The 26471-nt window shown below is 32.5% G+C and overlaps 2 protein-coding genes and 1 long non-coding RNA gene across 14 annotated transcripts; 2 read left to right on the plus strand and 1 right to left on the minus strand.

The window, feature by feature from the left end:
• Window positions 1-338: 338 nt before the first annotated feature.
• LOC105430488 (uncharacterized) lies at window positions 339-3608 on the plus strand. 10 transcript variants are annotated; one of them, XR_016139066.1, is made up of 4 exons: window positions 421-480; window positions 739-996; window positions 1612-1691; window positions 3252-3608. It is a non-coding gene; the product is annotated as an uncharacterized LOC105430488 (long non-coding RNA). The 10 variants fall into 10 exon arrangements; XR_016139064.1 differs by having other exon boundaries at window positions 1612-3608; XR_016139065.1 differs by lacking the exon at window positions 1612-1691.
• A 715-nt stretch (window positions 3609-4323) lies between these two features.
• On the minus strand, window positions 4324-12815 carry LOC105430487 (F-box/LRR-repeat protein 4-like; the record flags this gene model as incomplete). The annotated part of the gene is made up of 4 exons (XM_089076015.1): window positions 4324-11544; window positions 11771-12113; window positions 12595-12722; window positions 12808-12815. Coding segments are annotated over 4 exons (861 nt in total), but the record flags the coding sequence as incomplete, so codon positions are not given.
• A 9066-nt stretch (window positions 12816-21881) lies between these two features.
• Pop1 (POP1 ribonuclease P/MRP subunit) lies at window positions 21882-25974 on the plus strand. 3 transcript variants are annotated; one of them, XM_089077475.1, is made up of 4 exons: window positions 21882-22299; window positions 22710-22832; window positions 23061-24512; window positions 24852-25974. In XM_089077475.1, the coding sequence occupies exons 2-4, from the start codon at window positions 22721-22723 to the stop codon at window positions 25886-25888; spliced, it is 2601 nt and encodes an 866-aa protein (XP_088933601.1). In that variant the 5' UTR covers window positions 21882-22299; window positions 22710-22720; the 3' UTR covers window positions 25889-25974. The 3 variants fall into 3 exon arrangements, with proteins under 3 accessions (XP_088933601.1, XP_088933600.1, XP_088933602.1); XM_089077474.1 differs by having other exon boundaries at window positions 21884-22322; XM_089077476.1 differs by lacking the exon at window positions 21882-22299 and adding an exon at window positions 22374-22478.
• The last annotated feature ends 497 nt before the right edge of the window (window positions 25975-26471 follow it).

Consider the following 26471-nt stretch of genomic DNA (forward strand, 5'->3'; position numbering starts at 1 on the left):
TAAGAAATTGATTGACAATTATAGTCGAAGAATAGAAGAATAATCGATACTGCATTATAGTGCAGATAATCTTATTTATTATTAAAACCAAAATACAAGCTACATTAATGATCTTATTTCAGCAAAATTATATAATTTTTTTAATAAGCCTTTATATAATTAATAAATCGATTTCTACGTTTTACAAGAAGTAAAAATCTTTTCTTTATAAGAATAGAAATCATTAATAAAACTTGATTGATGAAAAGATAATTGACAATTTTGAGAACACCAAATTAATTCACGTATTCCGTAGGGCTGGTTCCTCGTGCAGCGTAACTTACGTAAGCGTGAACTGCGTCATCCAACCAAATTGTCTCTCTACATAGATCAGTCTAGACTCTTATTAGACGATTTGATTGGCTGACGCATTTACGCTTACGCAAGTTATATTGTATGGGAAATCAGAGTGCCGTCACATGCGGCGTAACTTGCGTAAGCGTAATCTGCGTATTCTAGTAATTTACTAAAACACGTTAATGGAAAATTTACACATTTAAAACACCATTAATTTGGTTGGTTTTTGTAATCTGCGTATCTGGAAAAGTACGCTTCATGGGGAACCGAAACTTTATATGAAGCGTACTTTTCCAGATACAGATTATAAAAATCAATCACAAATTAGTAGTTTAGCATTTCTGTTAGAGAATATAACAGAAGTCCTAATCAGCAATTGGTTGTATTAATTACGCATTTCAGAGTGACTGCCGCGGACGTAACATTTTGGAGGTTCATCCGGGATACCACGGCAATATTTTGATGGCGAAAGTGAAAAACAATGGCTTCAACAACGAATCTGAGGAAAAGGCCTCATCAAGAGACACCGGAAGCGGCGATATTGGCATCGACTTTGCAGGTTGTCATCGAGGATGCGCCTGCTGAGAGAGAAATCGTAACTCAGAGAAATTGAATAGTGCAGCTACGACAGCGCTACGAAGAAATTCAACAGTCTTTCAAGTAACTCTTAGTTCTATCTTATTTGAAGAGTGGGTATTAGCAAAGTAAGATTCGTTCGGAAGATAAAACAGCTTTTTCCGTTGGGAACAGGATTATGACAGTTTACGGTAATGCCATTCGGCCTGTAACGCTTCTAACACTTTCGAAAGATTAATGGAACAGGTTTTACAAAATTTACAAAATTTATTTAGAAAAATTTGCTTGGTTTATTTGAACGACGTAATTATATTCAGTAAAAGTTTTGAGGAAATGATAATGAATTTAAAAAAAGTTTTTCTTCGATTTTGGGAAGTAAAGGTCAATCCAAAGAAGTATAATTTGTTTTGTAAGGAAGTTAAATATTTGAGGCATGTTCAGCAGAGAGAGTTACCACGGATCCGGAAAAGATTACTACTGTGAAGGATTAGCCAATTCCACACAATAAGAAACAATTGCGCAGCTTTCTCGGATTTTGCTCTTATTACCGAAGATTTGTGAAAAGCTTTTCTACATTAGCAAAGCCTTTATATAAATTAACGGAAAACCAGATTAATTTTTCTTCGGGGGAGGAATGTCAAAAAGCTTTCGAACAAATAAAACAAATATTAATATTCTCTCTGGTGTTTCCGTGTGGAGAAGGGGAATTTATTTTAGACACGGATGCTTCGGATATTGGAATTGCGGTCTTATCACAGAGGCAAGATGGAATGGAAAAGGTGAGGAAGTCCCAGTTGCGCATAGAATAAATCGGACACAGCAGGTTGAATGGATCGGACACAGGTCGAAACGGATACAATAACGAACGGACACAAGATGGTTGAAATCGGACACAGTGAAAATCAGATACAATGGCAATCGGACACAGTGGCAATCGGACACATTGACAATCGAACACAGTAACAATCGGACACAGTGACAATCGGACAGTAACATCAACTCTGTTCGAGATTGGTCTAATTCCGTCTCTTTCGACTGTAATCTAAGTCTATTTTTTCCTCGCCGAATTTGCTTTTTGCTACATTTATGATTATACTGAATTTTTTTACCACTAAAAAAAAGTTGGAAAATTGTTTCTAAATGACGGTAATGTTCTTTTTCATTGATTGACGCCACTAATATGTCATCGACATAGCCAAAGCAAGAGTCTAGTCCTCGAAGCGCTACGTCGATGAATCTTTGAAAAGATTGTGCTGCATTCCTTAATCCGAAAGACATTTGATTAAATTCAAAAAGCCCGAAGAGTGTTATTACCATTTTGTGCCAATCTTTTATGCTACCGAAATTTGAAAAAAATGCCTTAACCAGGTCAATTTAAAAAAAAATTCTACAATTAGCTAGTTGATACGTAAAGTCTTGAATGTGTGGTAGCGGAACTTATTTGGTATTGTGACACTATTCAATTTATGGAAATTCCCATAAGATCGCCATCCGCCGTCGCTCTTCCTGACTAAATGTAAGGGACTCACTCATTGCGAGGATGATGATTGGCAAATTCTCTGCTCCATTGCCTCGAATTCCTTCTTAGCAACTTTGTATTTTGGAGGAAGTCTACCGGGCTGTTCGGCAACCGCTGATCCTTTTGTCACTATATGATGTTTGACGTCATGAGTTACTTCATGTGATGCCGCTGAGTGTGTTATGTCCACGTACTTCCGTAGAAGTTACAAGCTTCATTAATGGTTGCTACTGATGGTTGCTTAGTAATCTTTGTATAGTCTTTTTGTTCGACTTCCATACATATTATTGTACGTCTGCGACGGTAACTTCTCACGTACTCTTTCAAAACATCGCGCGCACATACGATTCGGAGGAAACTATGCTCGGCAATGAACAACACTTTTTTTACAAAACACGTAGGCTTTATTTTAAACAGAGCAACTACAGAAATTTAATGGACACATATTCGTTCGTCTCGTCACCGCGCAGAACAACTCACAAAAACAACTTCGTTGTCCCGGAGAGCACTTCGCTTTTTCTCCAACTTCACTTGAAGTTAGAAGATCACTTCGCGAAAGACTCGCCTTGTGAACCCTGATCATGCCTCTCTTATTCATAATTAAAGAACGCGGGTTTTGAGTTGAAATCATTCACAACTTTTTTGAGTTTGGTCACAATTTGGTAATTTGCAAAAACAGCTGATCTCAGAGATGCTTTTCATTAAGAAACAGAATAATAATCTGAATTCACAGTCTGATATTAAATTCTTACATTACACATACGTTTTCGTCTTGAGCAAATTGTAATCTCGGTTTTGTTTTGATGTTGTTGAATTGTAGAGTCACCGCGCTCAGTTATTGCCTGGAGTTCAAGGTGTGCAGAAGTGCTATGAGATGTACTGCTTGCGAACCGTGCCGCACTCCTGTGCGTGCTTTCCTCGGTTTAATGTAAACTGTGTTCATCTGACAATTGACAACCCCTTAAAGACTTCTTGTTCCTTTAAGAATGACATATATGTAAGATCATAATAATTTTAATTAACAATTTTAACATTGGTGAGCGCATCGGATGAACACAGGATCTTATCTTTATTGTTATGTACATTGAAGATGACTCAAACTATAGTCGAAACGTTTGTATTATATATTTAAGATATAATAAAGATATAATAAAGAATGTCAATTTCGCATTGTGAACAGCGCTGATTCTCATTTGCCTATTTATCACATTTATTGAATACTGAGAATCACTTTATTAATATTAATTATTTTTTAGTATAAAATTGCAACAATGTTTCTTAGAATATTTGTGATACATTTTTATTTTTATTCTGAAACAATAATGTCATTATTTTTCTGCTATTTATTAATTAATAGATATTCCCAAAGATAAAAAGAAATGAAGGTTTGAAGCTGAAGATTTGAAGTATATTGTTGGTTACATTGTCCGTAAATTTCGAATAAAATATCCGTTTCTAGGTGAATTAAACTAGAAACTAGAAAATTAGAAATCGCAAATAATAATTTTGATTAAATTCTTTTGTCGCGAGCGCCGAGAACGCAATCACGCTCACCGCTGACAAAGCGGATTGCGGCAAGCGATACTTTATCCGACGAATTATTATTTTACCAAGCGATAGCGATTACCAACGCTACCGTGCTAAGCGCGCAAATATTGTGTAATCGTTCCACATGAAGCAACTGTTAACCGCATCGCGCGGCCCTTACGCGGAAAACCGCCGCGCGACCCAGAAATATATCGCGAACGCTGACGAACATGTTAATGACACGGCAAGGACCGGCCGCCTGGAACAGGATAAAAGCGGAAGACCGATACTAGGAGAGGACTCGTCGAGATCCGCGTGCCGTCACGTCTGTCGCGGTCCGAATTAAAAACGACAAACTGTATCAAGTGTTAATAAAATTTATTGAAATTAAAACGAAGTGGTGAGTGCTTCCTCCCCGCCGACTCCTTGACCGATCCACCGAAACGACCCGCACAACACTTTTTAAATGATTAATTTATCCATGTAAAAACTTGAGTAAACTACATAAGTGTCGGTTCACAATAGATGATTTAAGTTTTAAGAAGTAATTATCGTTACCCTTTTCATATGTATAAATAATTTAATAATGTATATTATTATAAACTAGAGAATTTAATAATTATTAATGTGGCGATACGCCACAAGCGCACACCCAATATAAGCCCTCAACACGCTTCTCACTTTTCGGACTGTGTTCACTGGACCTCCGAGAAGACTGTGCTCCCTAGATCTCTTGGAGAAGTATAAACGGCTCTTTTCAGAGTCAACGTATTAGCCTTTTTGCGGTGTAGAATGAGCTCTCCGGGCCTCTGTACGCTACCACAGAGTGTGCTCTCCGGGTCTCTGTACACTACCATAGAATGAGCTCTCTGAACCAACGACTCTTCTCAAAGCCACGCCAATAGCCTCCTGCGGTAGTTGTTCTGTCGCGGAAACATCGAGGCAAAAAGGATCTCCATCAACAGTCGCGACCATCACCTCAGCCTGGAGAAGCTCTCTTAGATCAGGGTGTCTCCTTCCTAACGTGGAGACTCATTCCTATAGAGTTTCCATATACAACGGGAACGACAACCACGCAAACGAGTCCATGGCTATGCCCCTATTGGCATAAGCTCCCAACGAATGACGCGACCATCCAAACGAGTCCACAGCTTCCGTCGTCACCTTGGCCTGCAACTCCGTCATGGTCGACATCTATATCGGACATTTCTGTGAATATAGTGTGTCCGCCAACATCTTGTTCACGGACACCGGACGGAAAAGGAGGAGGAAGCGCAGAGGCCACCAGATCCGTGTTCGTCAAAAGGAACTTTTCGGGACGAACTCCTCCGAGTGATCTCCAACGACAGAGACCTCAGGCTCTTCGAAGCCACAACAAGATCCAACAAAAATTAATTTGCTGTAGAACACTGACACCAAAAACACCTGTATTATTAGCCGTAATAAACATAATTATAAGATATTATAATTCAAAAAAAGTGGAAACATTAATCTCCTAATCACAATTAATAATAAAAGTAACAATAGTAATTTCTCAATTAAATTCATTAATTATCCTTTCACCGCTGGCTTAAATAAGGATTTTAGATCTAAAAGAATATATTAATCGAAGAGTTCAGCAAACACGCAAATCCAGCTAACAGCCAAAAAAGCATTATGTGCCACTGGCTTAAGATTGGGATCAAAATCCCTCAATGGCCGCTGAGCTATAAAAATTCGAAAGTCGATATTTATTCGAAAACGTGCTTAGATTATCTCCTTGTTCAAAAGAGGAACTTGGGATGTTCCAAGAATTTCAGAAAGCAGATAGTGACACACTCAGCGACTTTATATTTTTCACAAATTTTATTAAACGACGATCAGTCTCACAATACATGGCAAGAGCATTCACCCGCTCTTTCTTTTTATAATCCGTATTTATAATCAGAACTTATTTTGAAGATTAACTTAAATTTGGCCTTAAGGCGATGCTAAACTTGTCTGTATTACCGACAAAACGCAATAATTTTTGCTCTCATTTTTTAACTTTATAGATATGGAAATCCTTTTCCACAATTAAAGTTTATGCATTAATACGTTTAGCATATGAATTTCGTATCAAAAACGAGAAAAAATTTTAAAATTTAGATCTTTTTTATCATTTGGTACCTTAAAATGGCATCTAAAGCTATCAAGTCGCGTAAATATTTGCTTTATATGAAAGGCTTTTACAGCCTGTACAAAACTGATATTGCTAGATTAAAAGATTACATGAAGAAGTAACTTCTTAGAATTAGGCTCAGACACTTATTACGAACAAGGAAGCATCACAAAAATTTGTTCATATGTGTATCATGTGTGTACAGAAATGTATGTATGAGTGTATGTATGTATACATAAATGTGTATGTAGATGTACATATATGTATGTTTTTGTCAGAGTTCGCTCGTCAGTTTAGCATTCCCTTAAGACGCTCTGTAGATAGTCGAAGAATAAGACGGGACTCGAGCAAAATCTCAAATTAAAACTTATCGAGGATGATCTTATTTCAAAATGTCTTAATGTATTTCAAAAATGTATCTTATTCAAAATAAGCATAGATTAAAGATTAAAGATTAAAGATTATCTTATTAATTCATAGTCATTTAAGATTATCTCATTTGACATATATATTGTTAAATAGAACAATTTTCATCAAGTCGTGGTCGAAAAGGAATTAAGCAGAGTTTCGTGTACATTATCTCATCTATTATTATCGAAAAATGTACACATTTTAAGATTTTCGTACAGCAAGAATATAGAAAGATACACAGGTTTGTAATATTTGTAACTAGAGAGCAACTAGAAAGCATGTAGTTTATTACAATACAACGAAAAAATCTTAAAATGTATAAATCTTAAAATGTATAAATTTTCGTTAATTAGTATATACGAGATAGAATACGCAACAGAATATTAAAGCTACGTTCGAGGAGCGTGCTATTAACACTATCATTTCATATTTATTGCTTATTATATGTAAACTAAGGATAGAATGATGCGATAGTTTTAATAACGCGCTCCCCGAACTCAGTCTAAGTCTATTCTTTTTAGTTGAATATGTATGCAATATTTCCATTGAAAAAATTAAAAAATATCGCGGAAACAGCCGATTCATAAATAAGCACGATTTTAAGTATATCTTTCCGAAGATAATCTTAAATCAAATAAGAACTACTTAATCAGAAACTTCTTTGCAAAGATTATCTTCTTTCGTTATTATGAAATGTTCGTTACTATTATTGAGATAATCTTAATTGAATAAGATGGCCTTCGCCAAGCAATCTTAAATGCTGATTTGAGATTTGACTATGAATACCGCCCATAGTGTCCCGCGTGCGCGCGCTAGCCTTCATTGACTTAATCATGCTTGACAATGAGTTCGGGAAGCTCGTTATTAGTGCTATTTAGCATTGCTACTCTTCGGAAAGCTAACTGATAGCGCTACCAAATACTATCGTGATGTCATATTGGTAGCGTTTTTATGTCATAACTTCGCGCTATCAATATTATCGCTTTTGAGTTCATGGATAGCGTTTAATAGCGTTTGCGAGCTCCACGAAATAGTTAACAGTGAATTGTCTGTTACACTGAATTGTCTATTAATCCAAAGATTTTGAAGTTTTTGCTAAATTTCGATAAACAATTTAAAATTAAAAGATTAAAATTTAATTTAATTAATTTAATTTTAGGATTAAAATAATTTTTTTATACTTTGTTTTTTGCATAATTTTAGATTCTCAGTATATGTCTTCTTGGATTTATATTTTTATTATTTCTAATTTTTCATCATTGCTTTCGGACGATGAAGAATCTATTAATTCTCGCACTGTAAGTGCTACTAATAATAGTTTTTTTCGATTTTGCTCCATTTTGTCATTTGGTTAAGTTTAACATTACACTCATTATCGCTGTTTATGGAGTTCGCATTTGATAGCGCTATTTTAGCTCCGTGAACAAAGTTGATAGCATTAACGTTAATAGCACGGTAGTGAGCTTTTCGAACGCACCCAACATGATGCACAAGACTGCGTAGTTGTAAGGCTAATAGCAGAAAACGAGACATAAGCGCTTACGTTTACCGTAAATATAGACATAAATTAAGGCAGAGAAAAATATATACCAATAACTTTTGGCAACGCATACGTGTAACCTCTCGTTTTTCTCTGCTTAACCTACATCTACGTTTATGTTAGGGTCGGAACACACAAAAAACTTAAGTAGTAAGGGTTGATTTAGTGTCGGTCCACAATAGGTGATTTAAGTTTTAAGAAGTAAGAAATTGACTAATTATAATCGAATATGAAAAGAATAATCGACTATGATTGATCAATTTCTTACGGCTTAAAAATTAAATACTTATTGTGGACCGACACTAAAGCGATGTCTACAATGAGACTTTAAGACATAAGACTTAAGAAATTGATCAACTACAATCGAATTATAGAAGAATAACCGACTATGATTCGTCAATTTTTTACGATTATGGCATAAATTAACAGATTACGGCCTCCATAAACCAATCTTAAAACTTAAGCAATAAGGAAATCAATGTTGTGGATTTGCTTACCGCTTACTGCCTACGTTCTTGACTGTGATTGGCTAATTCGCTTACTGCTACTACTATTTAAGTTTTCTTGGTGCCCTAAGCACTTACGTCTCGTTCTCTGCTATCGGCTTTAGGCAGAGAGAAGCCTGAGAGTGGACATGCCCGCGATTTAGCTGTAACTTTATTTTGAAGCGCTTCTATGTCCATAAAAATGTAAACATTGAACTACGTATCCAATGTCCATTACACATTTTACAGATTACACATTTTTATAAAAAAAAGAGGAAATAATATTGATAGTAACAAAAATCCTTAGACACAATTTAATTTTTGTGGATTGGTGATACTGTGTAAGTAGTAAGTTAGTTGCGAAAATCTTTTTGATGTGTGTATATGCAATGTCATATGACGTGCATATAATAATGAGTAATAAAATGTGCATAAAATAATAAGTATTTTCTAACCGTAAATATAAAATATATTATAAAAGAAAAATAAGGAGAAACAAATGGAGAAGGGATAAATATCAGATAAGTAATATTCTTATAAAATAGAAAATAATTTATCTATATACACACTATAATAACTATAAATGTGTTGGACCGATTCTTTTTTTCAGTTAATTTTTTGTTGTAGGTTCAAGATTGGAGACGAAATGCTACTTCAAGAAATCAAGGATCGATTTTCTTTGATAATTTATTCAAAATTAATCAAAAATCTAAATTATCTTGGAAGTGCCCGAATACCAATGTGATCATTTAGTGATGACCTATATCAGTTTGATCATTCTTTTGATCCTTGGCGATGATTTGAATCAAGTGAATAGGCAATCCATCGAGAGAATACGAGCTTGTCAGAATTCAAATGGATCTTTCACGACCATGGTTATTGGATGCAAAAGCGACATGAGATTCCTCTATTGCACCTTATGTGTATCAGCAATTTTAGATGACTGGTCAAGTGTGAAAGATCCATTTGGATTCTGACAAGCTCGTACTTCCTGAATGATGGATTGCTTATCTACTTGATTCAGATTATCACCAAGATCAAAAGAGATCAAAAGGGTAATTAGACTGGTATTGCAGGTCATTGCTAAATGATCACATTGGTATTCGGACACTTCCAAGATAATTTAGATCTTTGATTAATTTTGAATGAATTATAAAAAAAAATCGATCCTTGATTTCTTGAAATAGCATTTCATCTCCAATCTTAAACCTACAACAAAAAATTAATCGAAAAAAAGAATCTGTCCAATCATCTATAATGATAGTGTGTATGTCGATAAATTATTTTCCATTTTATAAGAATAGTTAGTTACTTATCTGATATTTATCTCTTCTCTGTTTGTTTCTCCTTATTTTTCTTTTACAATATATTTTATATTTACGGTTAGAAAATATTTTATATATGCACTTTATATATGCATTTTATATTTTGTATAAAATGCATATATAAATTATATTATTTTATATATGCACGTCATATGACTTTGCATATACACACATGTTAAAAAGGTTTCCGCAACTAACTTAGTACTTAACGAAACGTACTTACATAATATCAATCCACAAAAATTAAATTATATTGTCTAAGGATTTTTGTTATTATCAACATTATCCCATTTTTTTTTATGAAAATGTGTAATCAATATCCATGATACTGTAAGTAATGTTCACGATCTTGTGAGACAAGGACGGATAGAAATTGATCGTCTCTTTTTATCTAACTAAGGGCCGGTTTCTGGTTAAGTTAAACAGTAGGTTAAATTTGAGAACTGCCAATTGCAAAAATAAAAACTTCGTTATTTCTAATCTGATTTCTTGTTGCAATTATGTTTATGTTGTCATTTGTATTTATGTTTCAAAGCATATATTTATATAATACTTACTTTATTATACTTTAATCCATACTCTATATACTTTCTCTTTGTCATGAATAGGTTACGAGACCAAGATCGATTTTGGATTTCTTGCTATTGGCAATTCTGTTAGGGGCCAAATTAACCGATCGATAGCGTTAACGTGTTATTGGCCAAATTAATTGGCCGAAAGTGGAATTGGTGAGACCGGCTCTAATTGCACTGAAATACTATTAAAGACCGACAATCTTAGTGTCGGTCCACAATAAGTATTTAATCTTTAAGTCGTAAGAACAATCATAGTCGATTATTCTTTTCATATTCGATTATAATTGGTCAATTTCTTACTTCTTAAAGCTTAAATCACTTATTGTGGACCGACACTTACGGGAGTTAGTGGAACCAGAAATTTAATGTCCACGTTTTTATGGACATAAAAGCGCTTCAAACTAAAGTTAGTAGCCAAATTGCGGATATGTTTCTCAGGCTTTTCTCTGGTTTAGAAGCGCCGTGGCTAAATGCGCAAGTAAATGGCCAGATGAGGCGCTCGCTCTTTTATAGTGTTTTTGGGTGAAATAGATCCTAATCCTGGTTGGATACATTATCTATATCTAAAACGAGATGGATATAGAATAAGAGCGTTGGAAAAAGAAAGAAAATTTCGTTTTAAGTGTAAGCAGTGCACCCAATTAGATGGATTAGATTCTACTTCACTCGAAAACGCTATTACACTAGAGACTACTAAAGACTCTAGTGAGGTTGTGTGGACTTGAACGTCATATTCCGTAGAAACGAATGTTTGTCACAAAGTCGAATGGAAAGACAATATCTTCTATCTGATCTTTTTCATCCATTCTTCTGATAGTTACATGTGAATGCTCTTCTTGCCATTGCTTAATGAACGAATCAGAAATGTTATTACAAAACGTGAGATTGATAAATTCTAATTTAGGACAGTGTTTAAAAATATTATGACATGTGTTGGCTGTGAGAGTTTGAATGCCCATCAAATCTAAATATTTCAAATTTTTGCACAATGTCAATGCTTTTAAATCATGATCGGTGAATCCTTTATAACGTCGTAAGCAGATTTTTTCTAAATATTGGCAGGAGGAAAGAAAATGACGAAAACTTGCACTATCTTCAGTTTTATATATGCTGTAAACAAACCAAAAACTATATTATAGATATAAAACTATATTATAGATACTATATTATAGATTTCCACATAAAGAAAAAAACAGTGTTTCAAGATAAGCAATAAAAAAAAAGAAACATTTTCAAATTTTAATGAAGATGCGGATACTATAGAAAATTTAAATATTAGAGAGAGAGGGAGAGGGAGAGAGAGAGAGAGAGAGAGAGATAAAATTGTGATACGTACCGCGTATACCGCGAATTAAAATTGACTTCCCGAAGATTTTTACACTCAGAGAGTTGATCGAAATATCGCATTGTGGATATATTCACATATCCATGAAAATCTACGATCTCTAAATTTGGACAATATTTTTTCAATTTTTTGAAGACATCGACTAAATCAATATTAGAAAAACTGTATGTTATAGCCAAGTGACGCAATCGACGATTGTTCCGTACTATTTTACAAAGAGTAGTAGTTGTTATATAACTCTGAGACAAAGCAAAATATTCTAAAAACTGCAAATTTGCAAGACATAGAAATCCTTTTTCTGTTATGTGTTTTCCGCATCTACTTATCTTCAATTCTAAAAGAAAAACGTTTGTTGTAATTATATATTAATTGTATATATACTTAGGAAATTGTGTATATATATACAGAGTATCTCGTAGCACTGTCCTCATCACTCGTGAGAAGGTAGACGGGAGCGAGTTAAATGAAAATGTCTTATACCATTTTGCGATATTCGCAATAATTCCGTAAGACGAATAGGAAGCGTGAGCGACGGCTCCTTCCCCTCGCCGTGCGCGCTCCGCCCATTACCGAGCGCCGGATGGCCATTGTCTTCATGCTGGGCCGTCATACAGGTCAGGCAAGCGAACGCTTTCTCCCCGCGCGCTCTTATTTGTGCAACTTTAATATTTAATAACTCAAAAATTATTGATATTTATCTATATTTTCACGAATAATGAGGGTACTGCTACTCTGTATTTTCAGAGAATTTGCATGATACTATATATAATATTCCTATGTATTAATTCCTTAGATACATCACATAATTTTCATACCTTTCAAATTTTTACACTTTATTGAAATTGTACTAGTGATATTATCAATATTGATGTCTTCAGTGAAACACAAATATAAGCACGTTAAAGAACTGCCATATGTCAGAATGAGAGACAAGACTTCCCAACTAGAAAATCTGTCAGTGTTATCAATTTCAACCTTTTTTAAATGTTTATATCTGGATGTTTCTAATAATTTCAATAAATCTTTACCCGTAACATTTTTATAACAATGTAATTCATATGAATGCAATCTAAAACTTGTGTATAACATAGGATTTTGTGCTAAATCATTAAAATATTTATTTACTCTACACATACGATACAAGGATTTCAAATCCAAATATTTTAATATTTTTAGTATTACTTCAACCTGGAAAGTTAAAATATAAAATTTTAATAAATAAAATAATATTATGATAAATATTATAAGATAAAAACTTTTCAAAATACTTACAGGAAGCTCAGAAAAATAGTCATGTAAAAGCTCCTTGGGTTCATCTGACGAAATATTATTACATAGTAGCTCTGCGGATTCATTTTCTTCGACTGATGAAAATTCAATATCCTTTAAATGTTTTTTGAAAAATTGTTGTGTATTGATAATATATCTGTTTATAAATGTCGAACCGTATCCCTTCATCCATTTCAGCATATTTACGATATAATTTATGAAAAAAAAGTCATTCAGAAACTTCAATAAGTTTTTCGTCCAGGTCATCTTGCTTTTATAAGTATATATTCCGTATATGCATATATATATATATATATATATATATATACACACACACATGTAAATATAATATACAGAATTATGTAAAATTCTATCAAGTTCGCTTCCTAGATATCATTCAGAATTTTTGTATGTGGCTTAATAATAACCTGCAAAAAAAAATGAAATGAAAATACAAGTTTTATGTGTGTGTGTGTGTATATATATATATATATATATATATATATATATATATATACACACATATATATATATACACACACACATAAAACTTGTATTTTCATTTCATTTTTTTTGCAGGTTATTATTAAGCCACATATAAAAATTCTGAATGATATCTAGGAAGCGAACTTGATAGAATTTTACATAATTCTGTATATTATATTTACATGTGTGTGTGTGTATATATATATATATATATATATACACACACACATGTAAACACACACATATATATATATATATTATACACACATGTAAATATAAAATGCATATACAGAATTATGTAAAATTCTATCAAGTTCGCTTCCTAGATATCATTCAGAATTTTTGTATGTGGCTTAATAACAACCTGCAAAAAAATGAAATGAAAATACAAGTTTTATGTGTATATATATATATATATATATATATATATATATATATTCTTGTATGAAAAATTAAATATACAAGAAATATAAAAATATAAAATATAAAAATAAATATTGGAAAAAGGAGATTTGGAAAAGAAGGATATGGTTATTTGATGCACTAGTATGGGCGGTAGTGGAATGGAGTGGAGATTTGAGGATGAAAAGATAAAGAGGGAGGAGAAAGAATACAGGACAGATTTTTAAGATGGCTGTTAGAGGTGGAGAGAAGGACGCCAGGATATTTGGAAAGGGAGGAGTTGCAGAGGGAAAAGATGAGAAGTAAGGTGAGAAGAAGGGGAGAAGATTATGAGGAGAAATTGGAGGAGAGAGAGAGGGGGGAAACGCATTAGCGCAATTATGTTTAAGGGAGATGAAGAAAAGAATAGAAAAAGGAAAAAAGCTATCGAAATGAAAAAGAGAAAGGAGTCAGTTCTTCAGGAATAGAGGGATAGAGGTGGAAGATTGGGAGAGGCAAAAGAGGAAGAAGGGGGTAAGGTTTGAGAAATTGGAAGGTAAGAAAAAAGAAAGACAGAAACCCACATAAAATAAGAAGTCATATAAAAATCAAGATGACGTCAAAATGACAAAAACTCATTTTTCGATCATGAAGAATTGATGAAATTATGATTGTGAAACTTAACATATTATTTTAAATATCTATATATTTTAAATATATTATTTTAAATATATTCTATATATTTAAATACCTATATATATTTTATATATTGTATGTGTATGTACATAATAATGTTTTATGTATACACTACGAGTATAGCTTACAATTGTTCAATTATATCTCTATCATAATTATATTATAAATATATTATTAATTATTGATATTATAAATTTTTTCAGTTAATCAAAACCTCATTTGAATATACGAGGGTAGTGAAAAGTTTTGAGCCTTAACATGAAGATGAACGTTATTCGTCAAAATCATTTTAGTACTACAATAATATATGTTTTAAAAGACTTTTGTAAAAATTTCCAGCCATTTTGGACGCTCAGTTGTTATTTGACAGTCGTTTGTGTCAGTCAATATCAGTGTTTTTGTAAAAATGGAAAAAATTGAATATCGTGCCGTGATTAAATTCTTACATTTGAAAGGCAATACGTCTGCGCAAATTAAAATCGAATTGGACGGGGATTCTGCCCCATCATTTGCCACCATAAAAAGATAGGCAACTAAATTTAAACGTGGTCGTATCAGCTTGGCTGATGATGAGCGTTCGGGAAAAACTGTGACCACCGCTGATAATATCGAAAATGTTCACCAAATGGATGACCAAATCAAGGTCAAATCAAGGTTAGAGAGATAACAGAGACTATGGGCATATCGAAAGAACGCGTTTGTCATATATTGACTGAAGAATTGGATATGCGCAAGCTATTCGCGCGTTGTGTGCCGCGCTTGCTCACTTTGATCAAAAACGAATTCAAATGAACATTTCCAAGGCCCCCTTGTTAGAGCGAAACGAGTCAGATTTTTTGCGTCGATTCATAACTGTAGATGAAAGTTCCACCACTCCAGAAACAAAAGAACAGTCAAAACAGTGGACTGCAAAGGGGGACCTGCTCCGAAAAAGGTGAAGACGGTTCTATCAACTGGGAAGGTAATGGCGATTGTTTTTTGGGATAGTCACGGAATTGTGTGTATCGACTATCTTGAAAAAGGTACAAAAACGGGAGCGTATTACTTGATAAGTTGAAGGCAGAAATTGCAAAAAAACTGCCGCATTTGAAGAAGAAGAAAGTACTGTTCCCTCAAGACAATGCATCTGTACACTTCGGCGGTCGCCATGGCCAAAATTCATGAACTGCACTTCGAATTGGTTGACCACCCACCGTATTCATCAGATCTGGCCCCCAGCGACTTTTTCCTGTTTTCTAAGCTTAAAATTTCGCTTGGAGGACAGAGATTTTCTACGTTTAGGATTATCATACGTAATCATATAAAAATTTTTCTAATTTAAAAGAACTTATTATGCAAAAATATAAGTATTACGTGTAAAATACTTATTTTATCTATATCTAACTTATTTGGTGATAATCCCATTAAAACTTTCGCGCCATTTTACGCCAAGTTTTTGCGTCCAACATACGTCACAGACGTCGCTGTTTATGTCTGTTTTCGCCACGCATGCGCGAAAAACCCGGCCCGGTCACAACACTGGCTCTGCTGGGATTATTCTCAGCTTCTTTTCTAATTATACGATTCCATGAAATCGCGATTGTACACTGGTTGACTGGTTGTACACAGGACGCGACACGCGACAACACAGTAGTCAATCACTGTCTTGTTTTCTAATATGTAATGAAAAATTTATCATACTCTCACATGACATAACAACTACATTTTTAACAAGTAAACTTAACCTAACTTATATTACTATTCTACTCAGGAAGTCCATTATGGCTGCGTTCCGATATTCACTGCTAATACTGAAAAGCTATAATATATGTGACCTGAACTATATATTTTCAGTACTGGCAGTGAATATTGGAACGCAATTTATATAATTGTTCTCTTAGGAAACGTGAAAAGTTTTATGTAAATTTAGGCTGGTTGCACACATGACGCGGCAAAGCGGCGATGCGACACACGGCAACGCGGTAGCTAATTACCGTCTTATTTTCTGATATATAACTTCGACTGGATTCCGTAAAGCGTATTTTGTTATAATATATGATATAAAATATAGATAAATGCATGTATATGTAAAATTGTGTAAATGTAAAATTCATTCATTTTATAACAAAATATATGATTTAAATATATTATTTAGTTTTTAATTGTAAGATGCTATTACTCTCTAGTAAGAATTAACGCAATTTAAAAATTAAATAATTGTTAAAAAATGCCTACTCTATGCTTATTTTATATAAATAATTAAAAGAAATAATAAAATGTTTATATAAATTTTTTTATGTACTCACGTGCTTCTTCTTTTTCTTTTTTTTTCGTATGATTACCACTCAAAACTTTTCAATGTGCTTTCTGGTATCGCGTTGTTACCACTTCTACAGAACATTCTAAAATGAGTCATAAGTGCACTTGCAGTCACAAATATTTGTTGTGACAGCCGATCCGATACGTTAATGGTTGCGTTCAGCAGAGAAAGCAGATCAGTGAGCGTTCAGTGATTCTTTATTATAATTGATTTCTATGCTTGCATTCAACGAAGATCTAAAGGCAACGACCAATCATATTGAAAAATCACTGAGCGCTCAGCCAATGATAACTATTGATACCTCTGATAGATGAGGCCCATCGGATACATTGTCGATTTAGTTGATTAAATGGATCTTTTGATAGTTGATTCACTAGAAAATTCCTAGGCATCTCGGCCGATGTGGTGATGAGTGGTGTGTCCGATTGACCACTACTAGTCACTCAAATGTGTGAATCGGGTGATACTTGGTGACCACGTTCCGATTGACCACTAGTCACTCACAGCGTTTGAACAGTGGAAAAATTTTAGACGCTGTGAGTGGCTAGTGATCAATCGGGACGTGATCAAACGGGTGTCACCCATATGCGTCTAAGACATTTCCTTTTTAAAGTTAGCGGCACACAATACTTTTTTTTTGCTAGCCGGGGTTTGATCATATACCTTTTCCTCTAGGGAAACGTAAAAAGTGAAAAATTTCACGTGAACTTACAATCATGTACGATTTCATATAACTCTCTCAAACGTGAAAATGTGAAATTTTTCACGTAAACTTTTTCGCCATATATCGTCGCTTCGTGACGGAAAGGCAAAAATCTAGAGAATTAATAAATATGCTTCAGAATTAGAGAAGATTAGGACTACGGATTAAGGCTACAGTCCATTTAGCGCTACAAAAACTTCTAAGCGTTGATATAACCAATCAAAATCAATCATAATCAATCAATGAATTCTATGAATGGACCACTCAAAAAATGCTTCGAAATATTTGTAACACCAAGTGAACTGTATCCTAAGTGTACATAGTATATACATATACAATCGATTATTAAAAGATATGATACTGTATCAATAAAATAATTTTCCTTAGCTATAAAACCTATAAAATTATGTTTCATGATTTCACTTTCCACGCATCCAAGTAACATATATAATCGTTATACGTGAAAAGTTTCACATGAAATGTCAATGCGTGAACAATGAAAAGTGAAAAGTGAAAAATTTTACGTGAAATTACATAAGGGCTTAACCAAGAAAAATTTGTATAGCAGCATAACCATATGCATAAGGAAAATTACCCAATTCACATTTCTATCATAAAGATACATGTAAAATACGATTGGATAATTTTTCTTATATAGATATGCTGCTATACAAGTTTGTTTGGATAGATCACAGATGTCTATACTAAACTAGATTGCTAACTAAAGCCTAGTCTACAATGACATAACATAAGGCTATAAGGCTATAAATTGTAGAACCTACTTAAATGAATTATTTTCACTTCTTATACTTAACAATTTTATGTCACATAACATATAACTGTGCGGAATACTGTGATGTAAAATTGTTAAGAAATGAAAATAATTCATTTAAATAGGTTTTTACAATCACGCCTTAGATCTTTATAATCTTATGTTGGGTGACACCCGTTTGACCACGTCCCAATTGACCATTAGCCACTTACAGTGCTTGAACAGTGGAAAAATTCTAGGCGCCGGTCCCTGTGAGCGGCTAGTGATCAATCGTGACGTGTCAAACGAATGTCATCTCCTTATGTATGTCATTGTAGATTAGGCTTTAGATTTTGGACTTGCGTTAGTGTCGGTTCACAATAAGTATTTAATCTTTAAGTCGTAAGAAATTGATCAATCATAGTCGAGTATTCTTTTCATATTCGATTATAATTGATCAATTTCTTACTTCTTAAAGCTTAAATCATTGTGGACCGATACTTATATGCGGTTCTGATTGTATGCGAGAAAATGGCGGCAATTTTATATACGTGATACTTGTTTGAATTTTAGCATCAATGTGTGTATAACCATTAAATTTCTGTAAAAATGCTAATATCTTGTTGCACCAAAAAGTCGTAATAAAAAAAAGATAGTGTTAGTCTATTTAAATAAATTTTACATTTATAATAAATCTATAATAAATATATAAATGTTTCATAAAACATAAATAGTGATTAATGCAATTTTATAGATTACGATGAAAGTGAAATTTTTAATATTTTAGATTTTTATTTAAAAAAAAAGACTATTTGAAAAAATTAGCTTTAAAATATTGGAATTTTTTTCTTTTAACAAAAAACAATCGTACGCAGATTCTAAAAAGAGGTATATACAATGAAGTTGTTACTAAAGTAACAAGAAAATTTGTATTAAATGTATTTCCAAATATATTTCCATAGATACTACATATTTCGACGATTAGAAATTGGAATAGATACTCCACACTGTGTTCAATTAATAATTGCAATATCTAAGCAATATTTAACAATAAAAATGTTTTCATATTTGAATAAATTGAATAAGGAAATAAAAAAATTAGTCAGCGCTGAATAAAAAAATTAGTCAGCGTCATTGATTGACCAAACTCATTTTATTTTATAACAATTTTAAAACAATTTTATAACAATTAAATTTTTGTACTAATTTTTATTTGTATTTTTTTTTATATTTTGTTTTTTTCTTATTTTCCTTTTTATTATGTTAAACTATATTTTTTCATATTCTCCAAACTTCTTTATACTCTGCGCTTTTCATGACAACAATTGTCCATAGTTTTTTTTATATTATAAATACACACATACACATACACACACACACACACACACACACACACACACACACACACACACACACATATAATGTTAGCGTGATATATAATTTTAATATATGTTAAGTTTAATGTATGTTTTGTAAATATTATTTATAACAGTTAAATGGACTTTCTGATTACTCAACAATTAAAATAAATATTATTTTTGTAATTTATATAATATATATTTGTTTGAGTGAAACAATAATTATTACAAACTTTGTTAAATATCACACGCAATAATTATTTTAAATATGTGGCAGCGGCCATTTTGTCTCATACACCGGAAATCCTATCGGATGCCTATCTTGATAATAACATGTTAGCAATCTAGTTTAGTATAGACATCTATGGGATAGATCCTGATTAAACTTCTGGATTTGCGTGCTTGCTGCACTCTAGTTTTTGATTAATGTATTTTTGTAGATCTAAAATATTGAAAGATATCTATTAGATTCGGAAAAAATTAACGGAGACCGACTGGATTTGAACTCGGGATCCCTCGTCTACCAATCCGACACTTAGTCTGCACGACCACGACGGCTCCTCTCTGTTAGCTGTTTATATTCCGAATCTCTTTCATGACCGCTTACGGTCGTCTAATTCTTACAATATATACCACTCGAAGACAAGAGCAAGTGAATCAACTAGCAAACTAGCAGAAAAAAAAACATCGTGTGCCACTAGCTTTAATTTTGAGGTGCCTTTTCACGCTTATTTTAGCGTCAAACTAAATCATATGTTCCAAATTAACGGGTGGCATCCGATTGCCCCCGTTGCTGATTGACTAATTTAAAATAAAATTATTTGATTAGTTAATCTAGTGGAAAATCTCCAAACATCGGTCACTGTAAGTGATTGTGTTCAATTGCAACGTGGTCAAGCGGGACGCTCCCAAATTAACATAGAATAATGAAATCTGAGCCGAGATTCTGTAACTCGCTTACCGACAACTGTCGGTATCGTTAACTAATGATAGCCAATGGCAAGAACGATCTTGGAAAAAAGCACGGCTGTCATTGGCTGTCGTTAGTCAACGACACTGACAGTTGCTATAAGGCTTGATCTACAATGCGTCGTGTGTCATTGCGTGATCGTGGGCCGTAAGAATGGGTCAATCACAATCAAGTATTCTCCCCATATTCATCTATGATTGGTCAATTCTTGTAGCTTACAACTTGACATCGCATGCGACGTATTATAGAAGAAGCTTAAACAAGGAAGCGTCCCAATATGCACATTTTCAATCGAACACACCACTCACATCAGCCGATGCCTAGGAAGTTTTTAGTAAGCCAGCTATCAAAAAATTTTTTTTTTTAATCGACCAATCGGCAATGTGTGATTGGATTTTATCCTATAGAACCGCCTCTGAATTGTCATTTCTGATCACGTGATTTAGTTTGATGCTAAAAGTGAGCGTCAAGCGTCAGCATGAAAAGGCACCTTTATTATTCGATCTTGTTACTTGAAAAATAAGAATAAAATTATTGCATTTAATAAAATTACTGCATACGGCAACGTTAAAGCGGTTTAGTAACAACCGTAATTAGTAACTTTTTGTATTTAATTGAATCACAATTTTAGATTTGAAAAGAATGTACCAATCTAATGTGAAATTTCACTAATTACAGTTGTTACTAAGCCGGATTAACGTTGCCATATAAACGTAGTATATGATACATTCGGTGTGAGTGATGTCCGATTGCTTACATTAGCCGATTGACTAATTTAAAATAAAATTTTTTGTTTGACTGATTTCAATGGAAAATCTTTAAATATCGATCGCTGTATCAATTGCAACATGTATGCTTTCATTGAATATATATAAAGGCGAATATATATTCAGGCTAGCGTTCCATGGTGCAGAAATCTACAGCGGAACGGAACGCGCGAACTAATCATAACCAAAAAATCAACAGAAAGTATCGTCTCATAATCTTTACTGCAACTGTGCCACTATACGTTTATATTGCTTCATTATTCGATATACTGATTATTATATTTCAATGGACACATCGGAGCACAACCAGTCTTTACGCTGCTTTGCATTGAGGAATGGGGGCAAAAGCTTTGCTTTGCTGCATGAAATTACAACTGCAGGCTTGATTATACTGGCTGCGTTTCGATATTCATTGCTAGTATTGAAAATCTATATTATATGTGACATGAACTATATATTTTCAGTACTGGCAATGAATATCGGAACGCAGTCACTTTAGTCCTGGTCTACAATATGTGATTTAAGCCTTAAACCATAAGAAATTGACCAATCACAGTCGATTATTCTTCTCAAATTTAACTGTAATTGATCAATTTCTTACGACTTTATTTTACGTCGCATGCAGTGTCGGAAGCCGCAAGCCACAAAAATTGACCAATCACAGGTGAATGTGGGGAAAATACTTGATTATGATTGGCTCATTCTACGACCCATACGACTCACAACACCGACACACAACACATTGTAGAACAAACTTAAATCATCTATTATAGATCGGGACTTATGCACAAGCTTGCTGTATTTCGTCTGCTAAATACTTCGAATCAAAACAGATTGAAAGTAAATTTTTATTAAGATTTATGGTAAGGTTTTTATTCTAAATAATAATTTTTTTTTTTAGAATTTTGTTTTTAAGCAAAACGAAGTCAAATCTTTTTATTAAATTTTAAGATTCCTTAAAAATAAACATTTACCAAAACACATTTTTTGTAACAATTGGATCTGTGGCGTATTATATTGTGAGTTTTTTTATTTTGACTGAAAATTAACTTTGTATAAAAACTCAATTGGTTTTCTATCTTTTTTGTATTTGTGAAAAACAAAAATAAAAACTAATCATGCATATATAGGATGACAATTATTTTAGTGCATATGCAAAAAAAATCAGTATATTTAGAATTAGTATATTTAGAAAAATTATTGTGTTGAATATTTATTATTGGAATATATGAGACGTGTGATATTTACAGAATTAGATACCATGGAAAGGAAGCATTTTGATGAAGTTTTGGGAGGACTCCCACATGAAGTGTCTATTATGAACTTTGTATCTTCGCGAGCTCATGAAATTTCTGCAATGACATCTTCTATAGGTAGATAACAATACTTTAATTTGTACTATAAGATATATATGCTTTTATATATTTGATTGTTCATGTTTTTCTAAAAAAATATTTTTCTAAGAAAATATATTTATTATTTTTAAGTTCTATAGCATTAAAAGTGAATCTTTTTGCAGTTATGCTTTATAATTGTTAATAAATAAATATATTTGTATATAATTTACTATAAATATTTATATATTTATCTATTTTTTGCAGAAAATCCTAAACAAACAAAGTTGATATTTCAAAAACTTCCTATATATATGCGTAGACGAGTCATGTCTCACAATGTCAAAAGACTACCACATAGGTTGCGGCAAGCACATGCAGCACAAATGGCAAAATCAGGAAATAGCAAAGATTTATCATTTACAAACAAGCGACCATCTCGGAAATATCGTAGAAGACCAAGCAATTTACTTTCTGAATACAATCGCAGACAGCAAAATAAAATCTGGTTAGAAACTCACATCTGGCATGCAAAACGTTTTCATATGATTAATAAATGGGGATATAAAATTGCAAATCATCCTAATGACAAATGTTTTAGAGCTAATTATCGAGCTGCTCGAAAACATTGTCTCTTAGTAGATATGTCTTATTATACTTGCATTGAAATAACAGGAGAAGAAAATTTGTTAATAACAACTTTAAGAACACATTGTAATACAACAACATTAACTTTTGCCGCAAAGAAATATATCGATGGCCATAGAGAAGGTACTTTAATGTTCTTTAAGAGAAATGGTTATCCATACTTTCCTATTGGCAATGTGAATTTTTTTTGGCAACCAAAAAAATCAGATATTAGAACTATTTGGATCTGGATACATCCTGCCTTTTATGATGATTTTCTTAATGAAATTATATCAAGTTTTGAATTTAAGTTAAACAAAATTGAACAAGAGTTAATTGATACTATCCCCAATTTGTACACAAATGATGCAGGTTGTAAGATGATCATATTAAAAAACATATTGAATAGATTTCGGCTTCATGGGCCATTATCTTTAGAAGTATTAACAAAAGCATTACAATTGCCATCTTTAAGTAAATTAGACTTCAGCTCAGAAATAGATTATACTATTCTAAATGCCGATAATTTGTCAAATATGAACAAAATGGACACAAGTAAAATATTAGAAGACAGTAATATACAATCTACTGAGCAGATAGCAACTGATGAAATAAGTGAAGAAAATATTACAATTTCTGAACATTTGAGTACACAACTTAAAAAGAAAGCATGGTACATTAATTATTATAAGAAACAAGAAAATATGGAAGCTTTCGAAGTACAAGAACAAATGTGGCAAAAATTGAAAAATTTAGGATCGCCAAATCATTTACCAACAAATATGATTATGGGAATAACCGTTTTAGATCCACGTTTTTATTTACCTGAGAAAAGAACAAAATGTAATATTGAAACAGCAGAAACATTTTCCCAATCGATTCTGGTAGAGCCACTACCCAATTCTAACTGTTCTCCCATTTGGGATATAGAAATACGCCGTATTGTAAGCAGTTCTTACATGTCCACTAGTATTATAAACAAACTTAGAAGTGAATGCCTTGTACCTGGTGTATCAAATGATCAATATTATGATGAGAACATTATGGCAAAAATACCTATATTTCTTATTCAGAAACCTGGAACTATTACGGGTATGTAATATGTCTAATGTTTAATATTATGTATAATGTACATATAATAGGTCATTTTATCCAAATTATCTCACAGCTAATAAATTGGGATAATATATTTTAAAAAATTGATTTTATATAGCCTTGTAAAATTTTTATGATTTTTTTTCTTAATTGCGATTTATATTAATACCACACACACATACACACACACACACACACACACACACACACACACACACACATGTATATATATGTTTATATTAATATAAATATCGTAATTAAGAAAAAAAAATCAAAAATATATAATGATATATATATATATATATATATATATAAATAAAATGATATTTTTGACAGGTCTAGGTTGTGGTATAGATGTGATTCTACCAGCTAAATGGGCAATGCCTTTTTGGCTTGCGTTTTTAATGCGATGTGCAAGAGTAGGTGCGCTTCGAGAATTAAAATCGATATCTTTGGAAAGTTTGAATCCAAATGTACCTGATATTAATGATCCTGACAGCCCTGCTTATACGAGGGAAGCATTGATTACAGAAGAGGAATTGACTAAAAAATATTTTCGTTATCCACCCAACAAAAGAGTTAATTTTGTCAAATTTGGAATTGGTAGTCCTTTCTTTTGCGATTGGAAAAATTTGGTGAAAGACTGGTCAGGCAATGAAAATTTTTATGTTCTAAGAAATCGCGAAATCTTACTACTTTTGCAGGCGGCCATTTGTTCTGTCAAAAATAAAACAAAATTACATGGCCAAAATACGCAATCTGATTTTCCAGACTTACAAGATTATAAACATTGCTTGATACATGTTCAGGTGTCTATGATAGGAAAAGGATTGCCAAAGAAATTTGCAATTATATGCATGCCGACATCCGAAGATTTAAAAAAGTTTGAAAGTAATAAAAAATGGCATGGACCTGTACAAAAATGTTATAATGATCCGAATGAAAGAATTCGTAAAACATTGCGAAAAAATCATTTAAAAGTATTAAAAAGATTAAGACGACAAAGAATTCGTCAGAATAAATTGTTAAAAGATAATGTATTGAAATTACTAAAATCTCCCAGCAAACTGAACGAAAACATTAAACATATGACTGTTTCATCACATCGTAAAATTATATCTGAACAATTAATGAAAATGTCAAAATTGTACCTCCCAAAATGTACACAAGTTCGCTATTCCTGTGATAGAGAAGTTATGGGATATATAACGCTAGGAGATTTCTCGTTTAGTCAGGCAAAGGGCATTGGCATAGGATATGTCACTTTACCCTCATTCCTCGAAATGATTAGTAAAAGATCTAATACTGTTCTTGTTAGAAATATTCAAACACGACAGTATAGATTAGTAAAATTAGATATATTAGGAATTTAAAACTGTATTTTTTACTATATTATATATATTGTATTATATATTTTATTTATTTATGTTTTTTACAATAAAACATCTGTGTAATATAACTTGTGTTTTCTTTTATCATTTTGGAAATATCATAGAAGACTACAACACTTTATTTTTTGAATATCAATGTAATAAAATCTAGTTGAAAACTTATGTTTGGCATGTAAAACGTTTTCATTTATGTGAGTCATCCAAATGATAAGTGTTTTAGAGCTAATTATAACTAATTATAATTTTATATATATATATATATATATATATATAAAATAAACATCGAGCTACTATAAAATATTGTATCTTTATTCTCTAGTAATGTCTTACTATACTTGCATTGAAATAACAAGAGAAAAAATTTGTTAATAAGAACTTTGAGAAGATGTTTTAATACAACAACATTAACTTTGCAACAAAAAATATACTGATAGCTGTACTTTGATACTTTGATATTCTTTAAAAAAATCCTTTTTTTTCCTCGAATTTGCTATTTATCAATTACTAATCGGTCTAGGTATTGAATCACACGTTGCCCCATATTTTTATTATTGTATCTTTTATG

This window comes from Pogonomyrmex barbatus, unplaced genomic scaffold (assembly GCF_055798465.1).
Source record: "Pogonomyrmex barbatus isolate J1 unplaced genomic scaffold, ASM5579846v1 scaffold2, whole genome shotgun sequence".
Classification (NCBI taxonomy): Eukaryota; Metazoa; Arthropoda; class Insecta; order Hymenoptera; family Formicidae; genus Pogonomyrmex; species Pogonomyrmex barbatus.

What these genes read in the sequence shown, in the direction of transcription:
- Pop1 (XM_089077475.1), top strand. Translation starts at nt 22,721, where the DNA reads ATGGAAAGGAAGCATTTTGATGAAGTTTTGGGAGGACTCCCACATGAA. An exon ending in TGCAATGACATCTTCTATAG is followed by an intron (nt 22,833 to 23,060) that starts GTAGATAACAAT and finishes TATTTTTTGCAG; the next exon opens with AAAATCCTAAACAAACAAAG. An exon ending in GAAACCTGGAACTATTACGG is followed by an intron (nt 24,513 to 24,851) that starts GTATGTAATATG and finishes TATTTTTGACAG; the next exon opens with GTCTAGGTTGTGGTATAGAT.